General features: G+C 31.5%; 1 protein-coding gene across 2 annotated transcripts in view; it reads left to right on the top strand.

The window, feature by feature from the left end:
• The window catches only part of LOC130896139 (cytotoxic granule associated RNA binding protein TIA1), a 385,008-nt gene extending 366,568 nt beyond the window's left edge, over window positions 1-18,440 (top strand). For both annotated transcript variants that reach the window (XM_057803957.1, XM_057803965.1), the window contains 5 exons: window positions 653-833; window positions 3,648-3,777; window positions 3,989-4,158; window positions 5,884-6,028; window positions 15,182-18,440. In XM_057803957.1, the coding sequence (XP_057659940.1) occupies window positions 653-833; window positions 3,648-3,777; window positions 3,989-4,158; window positions 5,884-6,028; window positions 15,182-15,190 (635 nt within the window). In that variant the 3' untranslated portion in view covers window positions 15,191-18,440. The remainder of the gene's footprint in view (window positions 1-652; window positions 834-3,647; window positions 3,778-3,988; window positions 4,159-5,883; window positions 6,029-15,181) is intronic.
• Window positions 18,441-21,414: the final 2,974 nt, after the last annotated feature.

Genomic DNA, 21,414 nt, shown 5'->3' with positions numbered 1-21,414 from the left:
TTCAAAGTAGAATGTATAAATTTTAGTTAGAGAAGAAAATAAATAAATTGTTGTCTTATCTAGAACATATTACCTTTCAGTTTGTTAACTTTTATCTTAAAAGTTCTATAACGTTTTTATTCAGAATATTTTTATCAATAATCTGCTTTCTTTGATAAACGAATTGTAATTCTTTGCTCTGTTTATGCTAATGAATATTGGAGATACTGATTTGAACACGTACCGTTTGAATTCAAATTTCAATAAATTGTAATGGGAAATAATTGATTGTCTTCGGCTCATAAATGAAGTAAAAGCAAACAAATTATAAGATTTATATATATATATATATATATATATATATATATATATATATATATATATATATATATATTTAATTTATAGACCTCAGAAGCACCACTATAACTTACAATAATGGTTATGTTTTAATCTATTTATTTTAGAGTCCGTAGCGAAAAATAATAACGATGGAAATAAATTTTCTAGCGACATGTCCTGCTGAGGATAATCTCTGGCATTTCCAAGATTTTATAATTCATGTTTCACCCAAAAAATCAGTCTTGGCCCCAAATTGTATTTAAGACACGAACTATAACTTTGCGAAGCGGACTAAATACGAGGTTTTCATTAAACCGTTTTTTTTTTGTTTCAGTAAACTCCAAACCTCTGACATTCGATGAAGTTTACAACCAAAGCAGTCCAACAAACTGTACAGTGTATTGTGGAGGTATAACAAACGGTCTGACTGAGGAACTCATGCAGAAAACATTCGCCCCTTTTGGGACTATTCAAGAAATTAGGGTATTCAAGGAAAAAGGATATGCGTTTGTGAGGTAAACTTTAGTCCTGCTATTGAAATATTCCAACCGGCTTTCCGACGGTGTTTTCTTACATTTTTAATTTTCATTGTGAAAAGATCGTTGCTTTCCCCAATAAGAGGAGATTGAATAAATAAAAATATTATCATCGTTCCATCACTATGTAATTCCACCGTTGTGCTGTTTTCATCGGTGTCGAATCTGCTTTTGAAAATAATTCGAACAAATAAAGAAGCTTTTAAGTAATTAACGATGTGCCAGATTTATCCGTCTCTGTAGAAGACATAATTAGAAAAAACTGCTGTCGGGGTAAATTTTGTGACTCATTAAACGTTTTATAGTCCAATAAAAATGCTTTTTTTCCTCTATAAAGTTACGACATTCTCGATATTAGCTAGAATTCGATTTCATACGTTTAATTCAGTATCGTTGTAAATTATTTAAGAGAGAATTTTATAGTGTACTTTGAAAATATAATAAATTTTATTGTACCTTCGAGAGTGATCTTGTCATCGGAAAAGAACAAAACCAAAAAGTGTTATCAAGAAGTAACTATACAGGGTAGCGCCATATCGTAACTCTTAATATTTTAAATCGATATCATACACATACTAAATAACGCAATCAATTATTTCCGATAAACCTGACATAACACGAAAACTTGCTACACTTTCAGTTTTACTTCAAGCCTCATGCCCACAGCTTGGATTGTATTTTGTGAGTCACATTACAAGCAACGTATCGTTCAGTGTATAGAAGAACTAGATGAAAAACCTTCGATAATCCTTCGCAAATTATAAATCCTGTATGAATACCGCGCCTAACTATTCGCGTATTCTCTCATGAATTACATAGACCGCCGCAAAATATTATATCAATATATAAAATATCAACGTCAATTTAAATATTGAATTCTGAAACTAAATTTTTTTACAAAAATACGATTCAAAACCACCGAAAATCTTTTATTAATTATTTCCCACGCAATGAATAAATAAGTATTCGAAAACTCGGAAAATATATTAAAGTTAGTCCACTTTGGTGTTGTGTTGTGTGCTGTACATAAATTTCTTGAATTTCTCATTTCCTAGACCTTTTGATATATCAATGCATCTAAATTTTAAAATTTAAAATGTGTTTTAAAATTATATATAACGTATAATCATTTTTTTTATTTTTTTTTTTTTTTTGGAAGAAAAATAAAATTTACCGTTCCGTTAAAATTAGTCTTTAAGTCTTTATCGAAATATAAGACGTGAATGAGTGCATTTTCATTCAAAGTCAAATATAAGTTCTCATTTTTTCAATTCCCAAAATTTTTTTCGTAAATCCGCCGTAGAAACGAAGATTTTAAAAGAAAATCATCGAAATCGGATGATTTTTCGATTTACCAGAGCGAGGGGACCGCAAAAGTATAAAATTACCAATTATATATATATATATATATATATATATATATATATATATATATATATATACATGGAGAGGGTGTAACTACTGACTAGTTTCGACGTAATTACGTCTCATCAGAGCAGCTTAACACCCCTCGCTTGGGCTGAACGGGCAGACCCGAACTGACGACAACGTCAAAGAGCGTCGTATTTGGTACATGTAGCTGAACATTTCCCAGCGAACACTAAGCGTCGCCATCTTCACTTCCAGCTGCAAACCATGGTTAGGTAAAAATCTAGCGTAGTCAAGGATAATATAGATTTTCCACACCTCATTTACCATGTAAATATATATACATATATATAGCGTATTCCTAATGGGATTGTAGCAAAATTAAACACCAATGTGTACTAACTTTAATATATTTCCCAGCTTTCGAATACTTATGTATTTATCGTCTGGGAATTAATTAGTTAAAAATTTCGATGTCTCAAGTTTTGTTATATATTTCAAGTATTCAAATTGACGTTTGACAGAAATTATTTCATATTTTCGTCAAATGAATCCATCATGGTGGCATAGAAGAAGCTTTGACCATATAGTTTGAATTATGGAGGCAACCTTATAAGTAATCTTTGCGAAAATCATGTGAAATTTTGTATTTGCTCAATTTATAATGAGAAATTGCAGCATCTCGTAAGTTTCTCCTTTTTTTTGTCCCCCATATTTTTCACTTTCTAGACATTTCACAACTATTGTTATGATTTTTGTTTTCACTACGCTACTGATTATAAAACAAAATCAGGAAATAAGTAGAGATCACTTATTATTAATATATATGATTATTTAATTATCTTACGCAACATTCTTCATTTTTATGGGTCTTTTTATTCCAAAATTGATGAATGGATGCTGCTCTTTATGATAAATTCATTTATTTCGAAAGGTGCTTCTTTTTCATCCGTAAGGGTTCAAAAATAAAAATCTTAAACTCGGCCTAAACAAATCAAACCATAATTTTAGATTTAAAAAAAATGGATTTAGTAGCATCGTGATATATCTAAAATTTATTAAAGATGCGAAATTATTTATTCATATTAACTGTAGTTTCAACACTCTACTACGTCTATAAAAAAGTTCAACAGTTTAATAATGATTTATTACCTTTCTACATTAAGTTGGAATTTTTAGAACAGTTGGCGATATTCATACTGAGCACACTGTTTATACCATCACTACACCACCACTCACAATTACATTGTGTGACGCGCGTTTCGATGACCAAGTCCCTTCTTCAGAGACTGAAGGTAAACTAAGTTGGTAATCGAAACGCACGTTGGAAAATGTAATTGTGAGTGTTGGTGTAAACAACTTGTTCAGTACCTTTTCACATTAACATGTTAAAATATTTCTTAGAGCGTTTTATTATTACCGTAGGTTTTCTACAAAGGAATCAGCAACACATGCAATAGTAGCTGTGCACAACACAGATATTAACGGCCAAATAGTTAAATGCTCTTGGGGTAAAGAATCTGGAGATCCGAACAATGCACCTGTAGCCGGTCAGGTAAAAATATAATTCATAACTATTATATTGTTATTTTTCACCATAACATTAATTATAGTCTTATATTAAACTATTTCGTCTCAAAAATGACACGTGGATCACTTATAGCATAACCTCTTTTTAAATGAAATGAAATTTGTTCTAATATCGAGGTGAAATATTTCACAACATTTTTATAGCACCCGTATATATTAATTAATAAATTCTTCAGGCAATAGCTGGGACTACTTTTCCATACAGCGCTTACGGGCAACAATTAAGTTACTGGTATCCCCAGAGTTATCCAGCAGCTAGTTCAGCACAAATGCAAGGTCAATTCTTAGGAGGTATGCAAGGTTATGCTTACGGGCAATTTGGAGGTTATCAACAATCATATATGGGGTAAGTGAATGAAACAACTACTCATTAATTTACTTCAAATTGCATTGATCCATTACTAATATTGTTTACGTTGGATCCTATCATCATTTCAAGTATTAGCGAACAAACTAAACCGGCATCTTGCACACAAACTAATCTCCATAAAGCCAAAACTTTCTTTTTAATGTAAACATGAATATACGCCTCTGATATTAGTGTAGGATAATCTTGTGAATATGAGTTTCGATGAAGGTGCAGCTAGTAGGTATAGGGCTTTCATAGATATTAATGAGCGACCTGGTGAACATGCATACAAAATCATCAATAAAGGAAGATTATCAGACGACGCCGGAACAAACTGACATAATTTGAGGTTAACCCAACCTAACATGTATAATAAAACGTTAAATAGAGGATTAATTAAATCAAACATCTGTTTTTCATTATCAATTTTCACTATAAAATTTTAAATGATAATGAAGCTACAACATATACAAGTGAAAATTGGACATTGAGAAAGACGATAAACAATGTTAACATAAAAAAATTAGAAAGATTACCAAAGAAAACAAAGTAGGATGAATGATAAGACAAATAATAACATAACAAATAATCATAATAATCATTTAAAATACTGAGCCTTACATTGAATTATATCCAAAGAAGCTTCAAACTACCGGAATCGAGGGCTATCCAGGATCAAGTTATCAATGCTAACAACTACAATAAGACTATGATTAAGGATCCGAACAATCAATTCGACAAATGCAGAAAGTGTCTGGTTAACAAGTTCCGTCCTCTCAATACCAATACACCGTATTACAAGTACCACTCGCTGAAGATGCACGCAAATAACGCAATAACGCAAATAAGTTTAGACTACGATACATCCATAATTGCATATAGACGGGTGACGAATAACAGACCTGTCATCGTGGTGGTTGATACTTGTAGAAGATTCAATTTAGTCCTCGTCAATATTCTCAGCAAACACCAGGAGAAACTAACTAAGTACGCGGCTCCCGCAATTGAGATTAAATAGATGTGGCAAAAAACACTTTCGTTGACATCTAGAAGGCTGTGATATAAAAACCCAATGCGCAAGTTTAATGTGTGAACCAAGCTTAATCTTCTGATACTTTGTATCCGGGTAAGGTAAATAATACCGGCTCTAAACTGAGTAGTGCATAAAACTTTCGCATAATAATGATAAAGAGAAAATAGTTGAATTTGTATGAATGCATTTACAGAATGAAATCAGGCAACACATGTGATGGAAGCAGGAAGTTATACTAAGAGAAGAGAAGAAAATGAATAGACCAAATAAGGAATATAAGGGTTAAGAAAACCCTAGAAAAATAAAAAAGCGGGAGATAAGAAAAAATGGGAATATTGAGTAGGAACACCAAATTGGATAGATAGAAGGAAAAGAAAAGAAAAACAGTATCAAACCTCGATTTTCCATTATCAAAGTACCATTATTTTTGATTTGCATTCAAATCAAAGAATTTAATAAAAACAATGTACTTTTTTGTAAAATTATCGAGAATTTGAGCTTATACTTTTTCAAGACTTGGTAAATAGAAAAAGGAAAAGATTTAAACTGGACAGGTGATGACATAACTAATTAAATATATTTAATCATAAATTATTAATATATATTTTGATGTAACATGTTTTGAAACCTATTTCATTATTATTATTATTATTATTATTATTATTATTATTATTATTATTATTCTTTAGTATGGGTATACAAGTACCAACAGCAGCCACAGCATGGCAAGGGATTCCTAGCCAACCCCAGATACCTGCAACCCCCCAACAAATGACAGCCCCTGCAGCAACATTACAACAGCCAGGGATAGTGTTCCCTATCCAACAATATCAAGTGAGTAGTTGTCAGTGTGTATATCACGATATAGCGCTTTGCGAGCATGATTGCTTCTGGGCAGAGTATGTCTGACAATGTATATCGTGAGAACGAAACTGCCACATTACCAGTGGCGGAACGTTAAATTTTGATCAGATCAATTTCAAAATATTCAATATAAACCACCCTAAACATTTTAGGGTTTGTGAAAAATAGATTTTTCAAATAATACCCTTAATATTTGACCGTTTCGTTATAAAAGTTTGGTTGAAAACACAAAAAAAGGAAACTGTCCATCTAAATCAAAACTTGACTAGTTATATCACACGCATGCGAGTTATATCACAGCATTAAGCGAAAAAAATTAAAAATCACCAAACAATCACATCATGTCTATAACGTATAGATTAATAATAAGGTTTAGCCAATCAAAGCTTATGGAACGTTCAAGCTATCCCCTATCAAGCGATCGACAGAGCCGTAAAAGTATTTAGCTACTATCGATAATATTATGCACCAAAAAACTTTCGAGTACTTTTAGAAACAAAGGTAAAGTCAAAAATGCGACAGCAGCTAAATACTTTTATGGCTCTTTCGACCGCTCGATAGGGAGGAACTTAAACTTGATTGTTTGGTGATTTTTAATCGATTTTTTCGCTTAATGCAGTGATATAACTCGAATACGAACGTTTTGAAACATCCTCTATGTAATAATATACCAGAGGATGTGGAATACGCATTCAACAATGTTTAACAGCAACTCAAAGCGTGTTGATGAGAACTAGGTATGTAAATTAACACAATTTTTCACAAACATTTATTGTCATCATTTTAGTAAAAATATCACAAAGGTTATATTGTTAGTTACGGGGAAACAAACTATTATTTAAATGTAAATAACATATATTATTATCTGATATTATATATTACATATATTATTATCTATCTCATCATTTGTCACACCCTGTAGTTATTTTTCTGTCCGTTGTAATTTTTTAATATAATATAGAACTATACTAAAGCTTGAAAGGATTGTGTGTATCCAACATGTTGACCTAAATCAAATGATGACGCGCAATAAATTTCATCAAAAAAATGTCATATATCGAACATTTTATTATCATTTCATATTCTACTTCAATTGTTAACTTTTCCTTATTTGCGGTTACTATTTAACTAAGATTTGAATAACAATATACTCTAAGAAAGAAATGGTATTAAAACACTATACTAGAAATGACCGGAAATGCCATCAAATGGTACACGAATGGCTCCAAATCAGTAGATAGAACTGGAATAGGAATGCAAGGGCCCAAAACCAAACACTTTGTCAGCACCAAATATTTTTCGAGCAGAAACATAGGCAATTGAGGATTGTATTTAGAATTATCGCAAACAGGAGATTATTATCTTGTCCGATCAAGAATTCTAAGCCATACAGAGGAAGAGTCTTGTTGGGAGTATGAACGCTTTAATGGACATATGAAGATGCTTATTTTAGCAACGGGAAGGACACAACCTCTATCCATACTCTATATAAATGTGAGAAACTATGGAACTTGCCACAGCAAGAATAAAGGGCCCAATCGTTCCTGTCGTAGTGTATATGACATCCTGTATTACATACATAAATAGAATTTTTATTTCCTAATATTTGCGCGCTCCTGAGCTTCTAATAACACATCGAGAAAATTGCAGTTTTTATATGATAATAGGGGGTGAGTAATTGATAATGAATAACCCGATACAACGTACGGCGAAATTAAAATTAGTTTATGTTTCTTACTTCTGATTTGAAAAAACTATTTATTATATCCCATGTTACAGTATTACAAAATAATTTGAATTGAATTGAAGGGTTTATACTTTTATGTGCCGCCACTGTAATAAAACATGACCCAAAAGTATCCCACCAGCCCATTAAAATTCCTCTTTCAAAGTAAGTATTTTCAAGTGAAAATTAAATTAGCAGGACTTTACGAATATTCCGAATGGTTTGTTTGAGGATATTATATTTCCATGTCTTCATTACGAGAAATTAGAAGGGATGAGAAAAGTTAATTAGATTATCTTGGGCCTACATTAAGGGTATAGAATTTCTTATTTTAATGCAATATACATATTTATTGCAACACTTTGGTCATACTATAGAAAAGTATACTTGAGGTGATAATTGACTACACAGCTAACAGAACGAGACATAATCGGCGAGGGAACTCCCGACTGCATTGTACCCTTGTCTGAGTCAAAGAGAGAAAGTTTTCGGAAGAAAGAGAAACAAGCTTTATATGCGAGTCGAATGTTGCTGAATAAAATATTTGGAAAATACGTTTTCAATTAATTTTCCGATTCAACATCGTTGCCTAAACCTAAATGAATATTGTATTATGTGTTTCTTTGTGTCTGATTTATTCTCTTTCATTTCTTCAATACTCCAATCTGGTTTTCTTTTGCTTACTTCTTTTAATTCTTTAGTACTAATTTCTCTATTTTTGTAATTTTCTTCTATTCCAGTTACGTTTTTAACTACATGTTTTCTTTTCTCCCGCTTACACATTCTTTTGGATAGTACCCTCATTCTTTTGAACTATTATCTATTTCTGCTGTTCTCGGTTTCGACATCTTCAATCTGGCTTTGTTCTTTTCCGCACAAATTTATTTGCATTCTGGATTTTACCAGTCTACTATAGCTTCGTCCACTTCTTTCCATTTTTCATATATTCTTTCATTATCATGATATTTCCTCAGTTTTTCAGTAATTTTGTCTAAAAAATGCTTTTGTACCCTAACCTCTTGAAATCGTTGAATATCATAATATATCTTTGCTATTTCATATTTTATCGGTAACTGTCATAAAAACGAAAGCAGACAGTTTGGTAATAAACATAATGTTCTGTTAACAACTATTGATAATAAAACAAAAGAAATTAGAGAATTTTATATGTTAATTTGCCACTTTAATTTTTGTTTTATAACAAATTTCAACTTTATTAAGTATTGCTTAATATTAAGGGATTTTTGCGAAAAAAATACCAATGTTTACTTTCTTTCCAAAGAATTTACTAATAAAATTTGAAGTTTATGCTAAAACTGTACCTGAAAAGAAAAACTTAACCACTCAATCATTTTCCAATATCGGTTTGAAGTAACTTTAGTTTGTTTTTCTTTCAAACTTTTTCCTCAAAATTTTCTGTATTATTTCAACGTGATAAGCGATGTTAAATCCTTAAATATTTTATAAAGATAAAACTTCATAATAGTTAAGGGAACAAGATGAAGATTTTAGGTTATGTTTCGTTCTTTTGTTGTTGTTGATAGAAATGCCATAACATTTTAGTTAGTTTCTAGTTGTTTTATGAACGTGAACATAGTAAAACAATATAAAAAACAATAATATCATTTATACCACTATCAATAGTCAAAATATGATTACAATAGAAAAGAATTTGATTGTGTGCGTAACTGTATCGACAATAAATATATTCCTTTAAGTAATACAGGCAAAATGTGAAGTACTGTGTAGTGTAGATTCAGGACTTTTAAGAGCTATTTCAAACAAAAGAGAAGATTGACGAAGCAACAGCTATAGAATAATTATTATATATTTTCATCTTCTCATGAATTGTAATGTCCCCGTAAACATTTTTGTTGTTTTATGGAGATACAGCCGTATACTAATATTGACAATGCCGGCTTTTCTCGATCATATTTACATAATATTTCACTTTAGCCGAAACAACATCATTGAAATGAAATTGTACAGTAAATTTCGCAATAATCTATGAATTTCTCATATCAAAAGTTTTATAAGCGGCAATTATTAATTAATTATTAATTAAATTATAGCAATAGGTAAATAAATATTTAACCTATATGTGAGGGACGAGATCCCGGGTACGTTTAGCAGTTTCAAGTTTAAAGAAAAGTATGTTTTACGCTCTGTAAGTAGCTGTATTTTCGTGAGAGCTCTCAATTACTTATTAACGATATACAGTGGAAACTTTAAGGATTCAGATAATCGAAAGTCCGGATAATCGAAAGTACTGATAATCGAAAAGCGGACTTTGTGGAATAAAATAAGTTTAATGATAGTAATATGTATTAACAAATAATGATATTATTAATCAAATATAACAATAAGTTTGAAATATTTTTAATTGGTATTTGACATAAGCTACTTCTTCTCTTCATTGCTGCTAGATCACGAATTCGTTTCAGCTGTAGTAAACTCACAGTATCACTTTCTGTTTATTTTTCAAACCATTTGAGAGCTGTTTTCATAGCCTGAAGTGCTTCACCATGAGATGATTCTACATCATTTTTCACGTCTAGATAACCGCGAATCCGTATGACTGAGGGCCGGATAATCGAGTTTATACTATATTTATGTTTTAACATTTTTACAATATTTTGTGGAAAGTATTTATAATTTCGTCCGAACATGAAATAATGAACATTTGTTATGATGTTTTATTTCTATGAAAACTACAAATTCTTTGTTTATGCAGAATTGGCAGAGCTCTCGAGTAGGTGTCACATGTTGAACGGTTTACGGCAAGTTCATCACCAACAGGTTTTTTTTTTCAGTTAGAACAAGCTTTTCGTATTTTTCTTCGCTTGCGTTCGTTCATTTGTCGCAACTACAACACGCTCAATAAAATCTCGTCTAGTCATAGAAGTTATAGATCTAGAAGGAATTGAAAGCATTAGTTCTTGGCCAAGCACGTCGTGCATTGTAGATTTCTCGATTTTTCTTCTATATCTCTGCCACACAGTTATAGACTCAATGATTTCAAAAACTTTCTATTTCTATCACTCGAGACAAATCATGGATTATGTACCATGTAAATGATATACGAGGTCTAGCTATTAAATATCGAGACTGCCCACATAGAGAGCGCCCTAGAGAGGTGGAGTAAAAAACGAGTACAGCGTTGGGTATGTAGATATCTTGTCTATGCACATCCATGTGTGACGAGAAACAAGAGCTACGTATCAATCTGAAATTTCTGCCGATGATTGCCGAGGCTGTAAAAGAAAAATTTTACACGAGGAATTACACATGACAAAAGTCTGTGCGAAGTTGGCGCCAAAAAATCTGACTCCTGAACAACGGGTCTTTGAAAGGTTAGAAGAAGATCTGCTTTGAAAGGGACCCGATTTGAGTCGATGTAAACGGTAAAGCAAAAAACGACAGAGCTCCTGAAGGTCCTCACCAAAGAAGACTTCCAGCACTGCTTCGATCAATGGAAAAAGAGTATGGAAAGGTGTGTGGCGAGAGGATATTGAAGGGAGCATTCGGATGTAGAATAATTTTTATAATAAAACCCTTTTTCGTAACCATTCTCATTATTTAATAGCCAGACCTCGTATGCTGCCAAAGATGCAATGTCGATGATTTTGTTGAAATGTACTAAAGGCCACTGATCCCTTCTACGTTTTATTTAGCCACGAGATCTAATATAATGCATTCTCCAACATTTGTTTGACGATTACCATCACATGACTTTCCTGTATAGTCTTGCCCATTTAGAGGGTAGGAATTATTTGCATCACATGCCCAAAATATTTGTTTACCATACTTTTCAGGATTTGAAGGCATATTGAGTAAGGCGATATCTCCTCACGGTACCGAACCGTCAGATATTTTGGGCATTTTTAGGAATAAATTAATTTTTTTTTTCAAAGACCGCTAAAAATACGACGTTTCGACGTTTATCAGAATATTACTCGACATTGACAACTTGCAAAATTATATTGATTAATACTCGTACATCACCTATAACATGAATATCAAAATATGAATCTGTTTAACCACAATATTTCATTGTTGATTTGATTTTTTCATTTGTTTTATACAGGGTGTTTCTATATTCGACAGAGGGAGATCTCAATAAATGATTCATTTTGATATGGGAATACGAACCCTTACGGGGCCTAGTTGCTGAGATTCAAAATTTTAAATCAAAATAAAAAATTTGCTCTAAATCAAGAACGCTTTTAAATTTTTTTTCAAATTTGGTTACCAATATGCTCCTTAAAAGGCGTTCTTGATTTATGGCAAATTTTTGATTTAAAATTTTGATCACCCTATACCTCAGCAACTAGGCCCCGTAAGAGTTCGCATTCCCATATCAAAATGAATCATTTATTGAGATCTTTCTCTGTGGTAGAGCGTTGTCGGTCGAATATAGAAACACCCTGTTTAAGAAGTTTCTGTATTATTAATAATTCTAGTAAAAAAACTAATAACGTTATTAAAGCTATAACATAATGAATATAATATTCGTAAAGTCTGTAATGTAATGAGGAAATAATAAAGAAACATATGGGCAAAATATTTTTATTTTGCAGCTATTTTATGTATGAACTATTACACGTTTTCTATTCGAACAAAATAACTTCTGAGGTAACTTATTCTATAAAATTTTTACTTCATTAATCTACCTTCGATATCTAGTTACACGAACTCGGTTTAATTGGGAACGTAGAAATTTTTTCTTTCAAAATATAAGCAAAACCCAAAGAGCAGTCATTTTATAGAGGATATTAAAAACAGAAAAAATATAGATATTTTCTAATGAAGCTCAACAAAAAATCTTTATTTTATACGATTTTTCACATCATTAAGTCGTCCACCAACTTGAATAGGGCTGCGAACAAATATTTTTCCGGTAAAGAATATAAAATATGTTGTAAGACTAAAGTGCAACTCGACTTAAAATGCTCATGACACGTCATTTTTCTGTCAAAACAAAATTGAAGTGAAACAAATATCATAAAAAAATTGTTTTACCTAAGACAGTTTATTCAACATGATTATTAGAATTGATGCTGTATTTATTTTATCACCTTCATGGAAACCAGTAATTTCACCCCAACCAATTTCATGGAAAAGTCATAATCTAATTAAAAAAAAAATTGTGGAAACAGTGCTAGAACTGAAGACGTAGCAATTTTAGTTCACATTTATTTAGATCCTAAAAAAATGAGTTAAAACTGAGAAAATCATAAGCGATTATTATGTCTGAATGCTCCTTCTAAATACTATTTGCCACACATTGGTATATACCCTATTCAAAAATAAACGATTCGGGAGTTGGAAAGGAGGATGTTGACAAATAACATATTTCAATAAATACTGTCAGATATCGGTGTGTAAGCCCACTCTGTACGTTTAATGTTCCTTCATTATAGTGACTGTAAGTACTGTCAAATCTTACGGTAGATAAAATAAAAAAATTGCTATTCAAGCAATCAAACTGTGACAAAATTCAGCCCAATTTCAAGTTTATAATTATAAGAGGTTCGTTCCAACCCATCGAAAAACCGTCCTTGGTACGGTGACTATTCTGCGCAATATACAAGGTGTTTCAAAAAAATGTAATCTTATCTCTAGGATAAATAGAAAACTGGAAAATATTTGGGGCTTTTCCAGTATATAATTTTCATAACGCCATCCATATTCTAGATAAAAGGCGTTGAAGAAACAAAATTATACACATTTTTTACAATTTTGCCGCAACTACTAGCAACACTGTATTGATGTTTTGGAAGCTGATACATTCAATGAATTTGTTTTTACGTCTGACTCTCTTAGAGGGCGATAGTTACGCGGTTCATACCAAGTAGTATTGAACAAAACTTTTTCGATATTAGATTTATTGAGCAAAATTTCAAATAAACTCAAACATCATTCGACAACTATGAAGTGATAACAGATGCTGGTATAAAGTAGGTATTGATAAAGTTATTAATTGTTATTAATATTAATTAGTAAGCAGTATTTGAATTGAAAATTTTTTGTCGTGTAAAGATTAAGTTTAAATGAGTGTTGGTAATGTGATACCCTTTTGGCATGTGGATCCTCATCACACCAGTAGTGTGCATTATAAGAGTTAAACATACCTTGTCGCATAAAAGTGGCCTCATCCGTGAAAAAACATATTGTGGACTCTTGGACTTGTCTGTAATGATAAGGATGTAGCTGTTGCTCTTTAAGTATCCTCCAATTACTTGAAGCAGATGTATTTGTTTGTCTTGCCACATTCTTTGGATTCTGTTGTTGGATTTTGATTAACTAAATTTAAAATCATATTTTCTTTACTAATGGTTCTTGTTGTTCTTGGCCTACCAGAATTTATTTTTTAGGTCTCACAATCCCAGTTTCTCGACAACGTCGTTCAATGGCTCTAAATATATTTTTACTTGGTAAGTTTCTTCGAGGAAACGCATAACGGTTAAACACTCGCCTAAGGTTATAAAATGTAAGTGTATTCAAAAATTGAAGGCATTATGATTAAAAATATCTAATTTAACACATGACAAGGTTTCAGAAATGTAATTATTATTGACTCGTACGTCATAACTATCAACGAATGACAGTTTTCCATAGCAAAAGAGAAAATGCTATTACCGTGTGTAATACAAAGTTAAATAATTATGGGTACTCAACTATTGGGGGTCTTAGTGTGCAACAAACAACAGTTTGAGTCCCAGAATACATGATCATCAAATTGTTATTTGATGATTAAACTGGATTTTGTGAAACGTTACAAAAAAAGAAAGCCCTCAATCCCAATTACTCCATAATTTTTAAATTAAAATAGTCAGTATCGAGTTTTATCAAGAGTACCTTTTTGGTGTAAAATTAAATGTTGCTCAAGTTCACTTGAAATTTTGCTCAATAAATCTAATATTGGAAAAGTTATGTTCTATACTAAATGGTAGGAACCGCGTAACTAGCGCCCTCTAGGAGAGAATTTTTTTCTTCAACGCCCTTTTTCTTGAATACCAATGGAATAATGAAAATTTTTCACTGAGAAAACCCCAAATATTTTTCAGTTTTCTCTCTATCCAAGAGATGGGATCACCTTTTTTTGAGACACCCTTTAGATTACGTGTTCCAACCGGGCAGTTACCGTTATACGAGCGATTCTGTTGTGTTCCAACTGTTTTCTCAGTAGGTACTTGATTGGTAGTACTGTTACCAGAACCGTGCATATCCAGAGATTACGCAGATAATATCATTCAAACGTTTCCAAGAATGGTTTAGATTAGTAGGTTGGAACAAACCTAAAGTATTTGAAAAATATATATTTGGTATGCATAAAATGATTGCTCGAATCTGAATCAGGCGTTTTGAAACCAATTTTTATTTTTTGCTTTCAGGCCCAATGAAACAGACACATTTGTCAACAACCAGACCTAGTGATATATTAAAAAAAACCATCAAGAAAGATACCGTTATCAGTAGAAAAAAAAATCGCGGAACAGTAATATTGTTGTGCCAAATTTCAAGTAGTTACAATGAACACAACTATAGAAGTCTTAAGTCCATCCATTATAAGTAGAGCTGATGAGGACTAAAGCTTCAAAAAAAACAAACAAAATAACTTCTGAAGGTGTATGAGTGGTGAAAGGTTGCTGCACTGCCTAGGCAGAGCCTATTACACGCCTAGCTCACCTTGATTTCACAACTTTGCATGAAATCTGTATTTTTCACATCTTTTTGGCAGCTAGGAGAAGAAGAATGGCTCCTGGTATGATAGAATTTTTCCAAGGCAGAGCGGTCAAGACTTTTGGACCTCGTACAGTGTGCTCTACAACTAAGTATTAATTCGTTTTACTTGAGTTACCTGTACTTCTGCGGTAGGACTGTCAAACTCATAAAAATAATAGAATATAAGAATTTATATTTGTAAAGAAATGCAATGTGGTTTCTATTTAAGTTTGACTTGTACAAACGCAAGTAGAATAGGAATGAAGTTAGATAGGTTAGTTGATAGTTATGTAATCTTGAAGACACGGATCCAGATGTGCAGAATGTCTCAAAACAAAACTGATATTTTAATAAATTATACCCAATTTATTTTTGAATTCTTTCCATTTATTGTTATAGATAGTATATACAATAATAAGGCTTTGAGACATCCTGGTTATTACGAGCACGGTAGAATCTCGGATCATATATCATAAAAAATCAGCTGTATATACAGAGATCAGTCACTAATAAGTCGTAGAGAAGCCAAATTTTACTATGCATTAGTTAGTCTACCTCGTTGTAGAATGATTCACATAATTACATTTCTTACATTAAAAAATATTAAATAATAATTATAGTATTGAAATTCTCGTACAACTAGACATTATCATTGTTGTCATTAAAACAAAAATTGTCAGTTGATACATTTTTCGTGATTATATTCCCACAATCGTCAATTCTCATAGTCAATTATCATCTAAAATAATATTTCATATACATAAACTTTATTTTACATTCAAATTCGAAATAAACTGTATGTAGAAGGTGTTCTGAACTGAAAAATTATTTTATACAGATCCAGCAAAATTTCCTATAAACTGTGGATCCTCACAATCTCACAACCACTTCTACAGTCAGGAATCTTGAATTTTTTCAAAGAGGGTTACGAAAATTGAAAATCCATATTCATTGATGGACACAGGCCTTTCGAAAAATGTGAAGGAAAAATTTTTCAATTAGAATAGCAGAAGATTACAGATTTAAATAACAATTTTTCTGTTCTTAATGTGAGATGCTCTTCTCTGATATCAGGATAATATGCTAAATATAATGACTAAAAGAGCAGTACAAATATTATCAAAAGTATCTTGCAAGCATCCAATTGATATATTTCTCTAATTTTTCACAATCTTCTTATCATTAAAGCGACAGGATTATGTTTTATATTTTCAGTATCCTGGATTCGGACAATAATGCCCAAAAGTCTGCTAAAAGTTTAAGGACGAGAATTCCGAAGAGACACTACCAGTGCTACTATCGATGGAATTGTTGAAGATGTTATAGACACAATAATCAAAGTCAAGCATCTGAACATATGATCAAACAAAAGTAAATAGACAATATTGAGAGCAATTTGGCCATGTATCAATGAAGAGAAGACAAAAAAGATAATAAGAAATGTTGACACAAGACTCCACAAAGGAGGAGTGACAACGGACACCCATGTCTAACAGAGAATAAGAGATGATAGAGCATCTTTTCTGTCGATGCTCTACCTTGACGTTGAAACGGGAACAAATGCTGACTACATAAAAGATTGCATAGCAAAATTAACAATAGAAATAGTTATTCTTGGTTGGAAATTCTTAAAAATGAGCTTTGGACGGGAAAATATGGAAGGGTGATTAGCTAGTTAACTAGTTTACATTAATACAATGAACCTCAAGCATCTAATGAACCTCAACCAATCTAGATCGAGGTTACCCGTACTAACCCAACCGAACTTTTGATTTTGATTTTTTTTTTGTTTGATTTTCAAATTTCAACGCAAATAAACTCATTACAACATTAGAAAATCGACTTTAATCGCGCTACTTCAAATTTACGATAGAATTCACCACTAAAGTTGCTTTTTGTTGCTTTGGTATCAAGATTTTTGTTCTGCACCATTGGAAAACAGAGCCTCTAGTTGGAAATTGTAAGTCAATCAATAATGAAATGTAAGAAATGAAAATATGTACACAGGCATAGCTACCATATTTAGGCTATTATTGAGCGTAAGCGTGATAAAGTATATACATTATATACAATATTCAACGTGATATATCCAACAAAAAAAATCCGACATTTTATAAATATATATGTATAATGATTGAGAGACGTTTTGATACAAGATAAAAGTTTACCGCAGATGTAGAAAATAGCAAGACGAGTACTGGTAAGTTTTTGAAACAATTTACGGCTAAGTTATACAATTTATTTTAATCGTCACTCACAAATGAATTTTTTCGAACCAATAATTTAGAATGATAGACAGCTAAGTAAAGTTAACATGTTTCAAAAAGTTATCGTATAATTTAGCATTTATATTATGAATAGCTATATGTTCGTTAAATGGCAGTATATATAACTTGCACGCTAATATTAAGAAGCACCACATATTTATAACGGCTATATTAGTGTCTAAGTGTAAAAGGAACCACTGTCTAGTGCTCTCTCCCCTCCAACAATACATTCCAAAAAAAAACGCAATTGTAAGAAACTTTCGTGTCTAGCACTACTCCAACCCACTATTATCGATCAGAAAATACGCTCAACTCTATTTATCTATAGAGGAAAATAGCCCACGATTGTTATTAAATAACGAGACTGATAGCTACTACGAATGCGTTAGCTCCACCTATTACCTTCTACTGCGAATATCGCTACTGTAAATAAATCAGTATAGCCGTACCTTCGTTCGTATCACAATAGTTTTCCTATTTATCCTGAAAATTATCAAGTTAAATAGTAGAGTAACAAAATGTTGTGGTAAAAAGAAATTTATCGCGTACACGTATTTTTAATCAGTTTAAGCTTTTCCAAAATAGTCAGAAAGACGTTCTAAATGACTCCTATCTATGACGGCCCTTTCATGTCAAAAATAAATGACAATATCGAAAAAAATCGTGAAAAAACATTCCCACGTTAGATTTAAAATTTTAACAAGCAAAATTATTTGTACCGTTACTCTGAATGCCATTGAAAATCACCCAAACTGTGAATCATGGTTTTAATTTCGATCGTCGATTTATCCAAAGCAAGAATCCATCTTTATCCAAAAACAAAAAAGTTCGAATTTACAAATCAAATTTTAAAGTATTGATGAGGATTTTTTCGATATTCAATTTTATTGGACTCCTGATAATGAAATTATTTATCAACACATCACCAGTTTCAAGGCTTTTCTGAACTTCGTGAAAGAATAGGAGAAAGCGGCCCGAAGAACAAGTCAAATGCTTCGGCTCATTCGAATTGTTTGTCAACAGGTTTTCAACTCAATAGATCATCTCAGTGATGAATTTGCAGGATTTGCCCCCGTTCTATTCCTGAAATCTGCATTAAGGAACAAGATTTGAGTCTATTGAAACTACAAAAGAAGCGGCACGCGTCTAGTAAGAGACAACAGAAAAAGATTCTAACATTGTTTCAACTAATATAGTGTGAAAATGTATAAATTTGAAAATAATATTTAACAACGTCGTCTCGTGGTTTAATAGCCACATGTCGTACTATTAGTTAGTAGGCGTTATTACAGACATAATAATTAAAAAAAACTTGATTAACAAAGAAGAGGGAACAGGTGTTGTTATGCTGGTAAAAACTTTTCACGTTCTTTCAATATAAATCGTGATTTTAATGAATGAGAATATTGTTTACCTCAAATTTTATTCAAAATCCAAACAAACAGTTTTTAAATTTGATTAATGAATAGCTCACACAATGAAATTAGAATAATGGAACATGTACCAAAAAAAGATGCTGGTAAGTGAAGAGCCACAGGAAGATACATCATCAAGACAAGTAAAAATAAGATAGAAATGCTGGATATTTCTGTTAATTTGGAAGTGGACATCCATATTATGGAGTTTATTGGAATTTTCACATATCTAGTGGACCACCTATCTTGCAATGTTTTCATCACACGACATTCATATTTTAAGAAAGTTTTTCTTTCTTAGTTGTAGTTGAAACAAATGGCAATAATTATAATATGGACAGGAATGGATATAAATGAAATTCTTAATTAATAACACGTGGTAGAAATCCATCCAAATTAATTTCTCCATAGCATTTTTTAGCAGTGTATATAATGATACATAATAAACACGAAATATTTGATTTGATCTGCTCAATTTTTGTTAAGTATTTCTAAAATATGAGTTGCAGGTACATAAACTTTTTTACTCTAATAATTTCATTGAAACTATTCATTTTAAAAGTAAATATAGTTGAGAATATTTCCAATGATCTGTTTTTTTTTGTATATTGGCATTCATTTTTTCATCTAAAAAATGATGTGTTGAGTTGGAGCGTGGTACCTATATTTGACCAGATATATGTCCATATGGTTATTGAGTGTAAGTGTCTGTGTTATTAATGGAAAAAAAGTTTAGATTAAGCTAGTATAAATATGCGTTTCTGTTAAAACGTTGATATTTTCAATAGTTAACTCGTTTAATTAGATTATTTATTACATTTTGTTATTTAGTAGGTAAAAATTTCTTTTTACATTCTAATTGTTGAAAAAGTTGACAATTTTTGATTTTGATTTACTAGTTTTAGTAAATATTTTTTTGTATAGTACATGCTTGTTTTTAAAAAATGACCCTCTTATATTGTTATTAATTTTTTTCACAGCCAAAAGCATGTTTTGGACGTTAGACACACAGGCAAATTTTTATAAAACATCAATACTTCATTAAAACTTAATTTCCTCTATTATTTCATACATTTTAACATATTAGGGATGATAACCAATTATTATTTTGAGTGATTTTTCAAATAAATTCAATATAAATAAGGATATAATTATTTTTATGGAAAAATGTGTAGATGGCTAAAACTCTGTAAACAACCACACGATTATGATCTCCGTGAATAAGTGAAATATTAAATGAAAATAATCACAGTGCATTTATTAATTTACATGTGTTAATTAAATAAAGCTAAGGACACATTTTTAGCACGTGTCAATAGGATACTTCACAATGCGACACATCATATAAGCCGGACACATCTGTGTTGTAAAACGTGTGTGCCAGCTGACATTTTGATGTTTTTGAACTGATGAAGTAGAATCCTCGACCTTCACGTTCACACAACACTCCGGAGGTTATAATATTATGGAACACCGACAAGAAGAGATGGATTGGTTGGATGAAGAAGAGGAAATGGTTGCGGTTACTGCAGCATTTTTTGTGCTACAATATGAATCCAGGGAGTACTGGGTTCATCCAATAAACCAATGTAGGCACGAATGTGGTGAATATCATGTTTTGTGGCCCGAAATTAGCAATGACGATGACAGGTCTAAAATGTATATCAGGATGACCAAGAAGGAATTTAACGTGGTTCACAATTTAATAGAAAGTAAATTAAAGAAGCAAAATAAAATAAAAAATTAAAGATAAATATAGATATTACGGAAACGAATATAGTTAAGAAAACACTTTTCAGTCACGCTCAGAGAAGGTAAACAAGCTCGGCACAGGTGGTGATTATAACCTACAATACTTTTTAACCCTTCTGACAAAAATGCGACCAACGTAGATATTGAAAACACGCGCTATGATGTGTTAAAGCGTTTTTTCGGTCTCTGATGACAAATCACAATAATATGCATAGATCTAGAACGTGTTAATGCGTGTTAACACGACAGTGTTAAAAATATGTCCTTTCTTAACCATCACTGTTTTTTTATTTGAATTAATAAGAACGAAATGACTCAATATTAACCTAAAATTCGGTGTGAAGCACGGTCCATGTGAGATTTTTTAAAAATATGGTTAGAAAAAGAAATGTATTGACTTCTTTTTTTAATAAAGTAGATACATTTTTTGGGGGTGTTTTTGGTGACGTATTGATGCATAAAACTGCA

The sequence above is a fragment of the Diorhabda carinulata genome, chromosome 1 (genome assembly GCF_026250575.1).
Source record: "Diorhabda carinulata isolate Delta chromosome 1, icDioCari1.1, whole genome shotgun sequence".
NCBI classification, from domain to species: domain Eukaryota; kingdom Metazoa; phylum Arthropoda; class Insecta; order Coleoptera; family Chrysomelidae; genus Diorhabda; species Diorhabda carinulata.
Note: the sequence above shows the minus strand (reverse complement) of the source record. Positions and strands in the feature narration are given on the sequence as shown.